Genomic DNA, 6000 nt, shown 5'->3' with positions numbered 1-6000 from the left:
TCAGTTATTCTGCTCAGGACATGTTACTTAACCCTTATCCGTCCGACCAGTCAAAAATCTACGACTATCCGTCGATCAGTAAATCCATCATATCTCAGTCATTTCTTGACCAAATTCCATGATCGAAGGGTCTATCGCCATTAGAAAACACCAGGCTATCGTCTCAAACAATCGCCGAAGAGCTACGACACTCCCTTGCAACGATATCGTCCGCCGAAAGTAAAATCACGGCAATTGCGATTTTTATGCGCTCGGGAACATTTCAAAGTCAGTTTTTCTTTTTTGCATGACAGTTACGTCACCAAGCGCATGCTCATGACGTAAAAACCAAATAAATGTTCTGTACACAAAAATTCAAAGTCCAGCGATGGAGGAGAGTGAAATGGCGAGACAATTTGGATTCTGCTCGCAGATCTGGCGCTGGGGCAAGTTTGGCAAGTGGCGGCGCTCGACTTGTGGCTTTATAGATGTCGAATGTGCGCTCTGTGCATTCGTCGCGGACGGACCTTTCCAAGAAGCGCAAGATCATGGAATTCGGCCAATGGAGACTAAAGTTACGATAATTTGAAGGTAAAATATGTCGTGAAATTGCAATTTGGGCCTGCGCAGCGATTTTGTCGGACGGATAAGGGTTAATATTAAATTAATAATGACAGCAAAGTATGCACCGGCTCTATACATAGAGGCAAAGCCACACTGGTCCTGACTGCTTCAGCAATAGTGAAGTCATTACACTACATACACCGGTGCTGCTAAGTCTTCAATGCACATGTACATGTATGAAGTGGGAACAGCTCAGCATACTTGCGCATCTGGTCGAGTCTTGACTGCAGCTTCTTGTGCTGTGGATTGATGCGCATGATGATCTTCAGACTCTCGTCACGCTTGCGTTTGACAATGTCACGAAGCAGTGTCTGCAATTTGTCGTACTCATCATCCCAGTTGTTGAAGACTGCGAAACAAGCCACCATTACCTGGAGAGAGAGAGAGAGAGAGAGAGAGAGAGAGAGAGAGAGAGAGAGAGAGAGAGAGAGAGAGAGAGAGAGAGAGAGAGAGAGAGAGAGAGAGAGAGAGAGAGAGAGAGAGAGAGAGAGAGAGAGAGAGAGAGAGAGAGAGAGAGAGAGAGTCAAGCAAATTAGTGTTGACAGAAGGTGTATAGCGCTCGTACAATCCCAGTCAAGACTGGTCAGCAAAGCATGAAACCACATTGTATAATTATGTCTTGCACTGGTTAGTTTCTTTTCTCCCTGGGTCCACCTGAAAAGAAGGCAAAGAAAATACTAAAAAATTCAAAAAGTTGCTTCCGAGTAGCCGGAAGCTACTTCTCTTCAGTCTGGTATGAGAATCCCAAGGAGTTAGCAGCTTGTGCGTTCCAGCTTACCTTCTCAAACTCATCAAAGCTGATGTGCATCAGGCGACGTGTACTCAGCACCTACAAAAACAAAACGAAAAATATGAAGTAGGACACACACACACACACACACACACACACACACACACACACACACACACAAATTTGCTCAAAACTCCAACACTCACAAATTTAATGGTCTCTTGCTGTGATCAGTTCAATTTTCGCCAGATTGAGAGGCATCGTGCACCAGATACAAAGTCAATGAGCAAGAAAAAAGCAGTACATGTATAGATACTTGTGGAAACCGTGTAATAACAGATCATAAATGCGGTGGTGTCCAATGTGCAATCAGTGCGTACCTGGAGGAGTTGATTGAACAGATCTCGAGAGATGGCCTCCACAAGACGTAGTGTGCGCTGGACTGGATACTTGATGGTCCTGACTTTCCTCAAGTGAGCAAAGATGGCAACCAGGGCGCTGGCAATACTCGGCAGGTCGTTGGCAGCCAGGAGATCCTTGATGGGAAAGTCCTTCATGAGCAGGTTGTACTCATTGACAGTCTGCAAGGCAGCACGGAGACCTGGCCACCACACAAATCAAAACACAGGAGTGTGAAACACAGTGAAAGAAAGAAAGAAAAAATCTCCATACAGTACATACGCTGCCCCTATCATGACATACGGGAAGTACATCTGTACATCAAGATAAGGTGGTTTGAGTGTCAAATAGCAAATGAATGACGAGAAATGATCTGAGCATATGTTACAAACAAAGTGCTTCAAACACTTCGGATCTAACTGAGGCGCATAAACAATGACAGAAAGCTTCATTACCTAGCATACAGCAGGGAATTTAGTGACAAAAAAACAACAAGACAAATCCACTCACCTGTGTCAGCATCAAAACTGACGGTGGCGTGGAAACGCTTGCCGTGCTTCAAGATGTCCAGGGTCAGGGTCACCTCGGGAGAAACACGCTTCTCCTGGATACGCTGCAGCGCTCTCTCTAGGTTGAGCCAGAAAGCCACCTCTTGCAGGGCTGTGCCGGAGGCTGGGTCTCGGTCGAGCTTTGTCACCTAGAAGCAGAAGCATGCACACACGCACACACAGAAAACAGTCATTGATTATGTGCTGAGTAGCACAGGAAAGCAACTAGGAAGGCCTAGCGCAGCACAAAAGTGAATGCAGCTGCCATTCCTGTATGCTTTTTTTTGCTTAAAAGCCACATGGTCAATTCTAGGAATTTCAGCCCTCACCATCGTCTACACGGATTTCAAAAGCGTCGACCTCCATTTTGAAAACATGGTGGCTGGCCGCGCTACCCGTTGGCGCACGTGCCCCCCGCGTGTCTTAGCGCGAGCTTCGAGCTAAAGATAATGTCCCGCACTCATTTTCCTGTGTGTGCCCATTTCTTCGACCTCGCTCAGCTTTTGCTTCGTCTCCACGCAGCACGCTGTTTATAGTCTGAGTTTAGTTCTCTTGTCTTTTTTCAGCAGAATACTGCAAACTCTACAGCGCGTCGAGCTTCTCCTAGAAGAGTTTCTTTTGCGTCGAGACAGACTGTCGATCGTTTCAGTCCTATCTCGCCGTCGTCTCACGAGCGCCGGAATGCAACAGTATCTACTTTCTTGTCGTTCCATTTTCTGGCGAACTCATTCACCTATTACTTCTTCCTTTATGAAAGCTTCAGGTGGCTGAGTTCTCCCATTAGCGACAATCATGCCTTGGGAAAGAACAGGGTTTTTCTAAGGTATGTACAGGCAGTGCAGCGATGACAGTGTACTGCACTGCAAAAAAGCACCAGCACTGCGCGTAGTTGTTGTTTATTTTGTTTTGCCGAGAAAGAATCCCCTTTGATCCCTTTCGCACTCGCGCGGGCCGCAAGGGCGCAGTACGGAAACTGGTCTATTGAATTCATTTCTTGGTCGATTTTGACAACCAATACGTCGTTGTCTTTCTTTTTGCACTGGCTATCCTTTCTCCGCTTCCGAATTTCGATGCCATCCACCTGGAAAGCCTTGAAGTGAAACGAGTGGAGGCCGGTTTCGGACGTAATTTTCGGCCAAACAGCAATCAAATCGAAAAATTCGAAGCGGACGATCTGTTGGTATCTATCGAAAGAAGACGTTGGTCCATGAAAATTCTTTGGAAACTACACCGTATGAACCAAGGAATTACGGTAAGTTTGAGAATTTTGGTACATTAGCTGTACGCTGATTGGTCGATTAGCGCGACCGTTGAGAAATGGGCCAGTGACGTTTTGTACAGCGTTGGTGAGGGCTGAATTTGATCATTTTAGTAGATTCAATGTACAAGACCGAGGTACCCAAGTTGCACAAGTAATCAGTTGACATCATCATCATCCACATCAGAGCAAACTGGTGATACACAACGCATTGCCTGACAAGACAAGCCTAGCATTATCTCACCTTCTGAATTTCCTGGATCCAGCGGTTGACGCCTTTCTGCAGTGCATTGAGGAAAGTGGAGTCCTCGACGAGTCCCTTGAACTCGTCTACGCTGGGTTTTTGGCCAGCATCGTTGGCTTTTTTCACTGCGGCTTGGACGGACGGGTGGATGACAAGTGTGACGTCGGGGATGTCAATGTTCTGTTGCAGATGAAGAAGGCTAACCTCCAGCTCGCTGATCTGCTTGGCAACACTTGGCACCATTTTGTCACCCTCTCTGTAAAGCACACAACACAAAGCATGTGTGTTTCACCAGCAGCTCGAATACTGGTACCTTGACAACATTTGATGTCGATATTCTGCAAAACTAACAGCATCAATAATACATGTTAACAATACACAGAGTTCACATCTTCCTTGAACTTGTTAGACAGGAGCAAGGTTGACGCATCTGTCAACAATGTCAAGCCAACTTAGTATCATGTATGTCTCCCGCAGCTTGGAGAGTGCTCTTGGAGAGCGATCTACACGGAGAGATCTGTTGCCGAATCGTATCTATCTACCATTTTAAATATTGTTTGTGTTGACGGCTAGCTCCAGTGCTTGGTACGAGGCGGATTCTGGACCCTCTCGCACCACATAGCCGAACCACAGTATATGCACTGGTAATACCATGGCTGATTACTAGTACATGTATATGAACACAGTGTGTATTGGAAGGGATCGCACGGCATGCAACACCATGTTGTATTAAGATGGACTTCACTTCGCCAAGTTTCTTCCCAATCGACTGTAATGTTCAGAGCGGGACATGTTCAGCACACCACAAGGTTTCCATCGAATCTACAAAATCAAAATCGAAACTTTCCCTTCTACTGGTGCCCAACAGCAAATAGATAGTCCGATTTTTTCAGGTTTTCTACCGCTCCCGATGTAAGAACTTAGGTACCCCATAACTGTGGACTCCGGGTGCCATTGCGATTTCAAATCACCGAGGCCTCCTTCAAAGAGAATTAATTTTCAGAGTGGTCGTCTTGACAGGTTTTACTGTACTGGCGTCAACGATCTTTGCAATGACACCCGCTTGTGAAAGTCCAACAGGCCAAAAACCTCAAAACAGATCGGAAATGGAAACGATTTTTTATGCACATGCAAACTGAGCTCGAGACCAAAAACAATCATATAAATAATCTAAGAATAAAAGCAAAACTGGACGCATTCTACACATTCAGCACACTTCTCAACCTGAATTTGGGATTCCAAATCACTAAAGTATTTTTTCCCCCTGATACGTGCCTTCACTGCACTGGAACATGTCAGTAGTCATTAACCCTTTACCATCCGACCAAATTTCCCCAGCAGTCCCAAATGCAATAATTCTCACCTTATTCAGAGAATATCTTCGGTTCTAATCAACCAATTTTCACAATCTTGGGCATTCTGGAAAGCTCTCCACGAGCTGCGTACATTGAGCTCAAACAGGACACTACCGAGATCACATATCCAGCGCCAGGGAGCTTCAAATACACCCCATTGCTGGATATACGAGGAAATTCTCTCCTCACCAGCCATTTCTCGCTCCTTCATCGTAAACATTTCAAATTTTTTGCTTGAGTTTCTTTTCATGCTGCCCACGCGCTCAAAGCATGCCAAAGTGACTCAGCATGTCAGGAGAGGGGAAAATCCCCGCTCAAGGTCAGTCACTCGGAAAGAAATTCGACTTTTGCCGTAGCTGAAATGTCGAGCGCAATATCTTTGGAGTGCGACATCGCAGCTCTTTACCGATTGATGCAATGGAAATCTGGGCTCTTCGGCTTCTTCGTAGATACTTAATTCTGTAAATTCCGACAAGAATCGATCGAGTTACGAATTTTTTAGTGTATGCATGTCCATCGATCTCTAGAGATCGATTCAAGTACGCACGGATGGTAAAGGGTTAAGGGGAAGTATACCCTAAAATCAAATTTTCACCAGTTTTAGTCTTCTGGGTGCTGAGTCGAATGGTCTTGGTCCGAGGAAGCTGCGACGCTCCCTTCCTTCTTTTTTCCCAATCGAACCCGCGCACTTCCACCGAAACTGGGTGACTGCGCCCTACTAGATGGGGATTTGTATGCAAAGTCTCACTAAAAGTGCTATGTCGTTCTTATAAAAGCACGGATGACCGCGATTGGCCCATGTGTTGTAGTCTTTTGGACGCTGAGTCGACTGGTTTTGGTCCGAAAAGGCTGCGATGCAGCGT

General features: G+C 45.9%; 1 protein-coding gene across 1 annotated transcript in view; it reads right to left on the bottom strand.

Annotated features, from left to right (window-relative positions):
* The window catches only part of LOC135805186 (cytoplasmic dynein 1 heavy chain 1-like), a 54226-nt gene that overhangs the window by 46437 nt on the left and 1789 nt on the right, over positions 1–6000 (bottom strand). Inside the window, exons 2-6 of the mRNA XM_065319191.1 lie at positions 3783–4038; positions 2243–2429; positions 1714–1934; positions 1382–1432; positions 805–974 (exon numbers count right to left, since the gene is read on the bottom strand). Coding sequence (XP_065175263.1) covers positions 805–974; positions 1382–1432; positions 1714–1934; positions 2243–2429; positions 3783–4038 — 885 coding nt within the window. The remainder of the gene's footprint in view (positions 1–804; positions 975–1381; positions 1433–1713; positions 1935–2242; positions 2430–3782; positions 4039–6000) is intronic.

Source organism: Sycon ciliatum, chromosome 1, assembly GCF_964019385.1.
Source record: "Sycon ciliatum chromosome 1, ocSycCili1.1, whole genome shotgun sequence".
Lineage (NCBI taxonomy): Eukaryota > Metazoa > Porifera > Calcarea > Leucosolenida > Sycettidae > Sycon > Sycon ciliatum.
The sequence above is the reverse complement of the archived record's forward strand: the minus strand, read 5'-3'. Positions and strand labels throughout refer to the sequence as shown.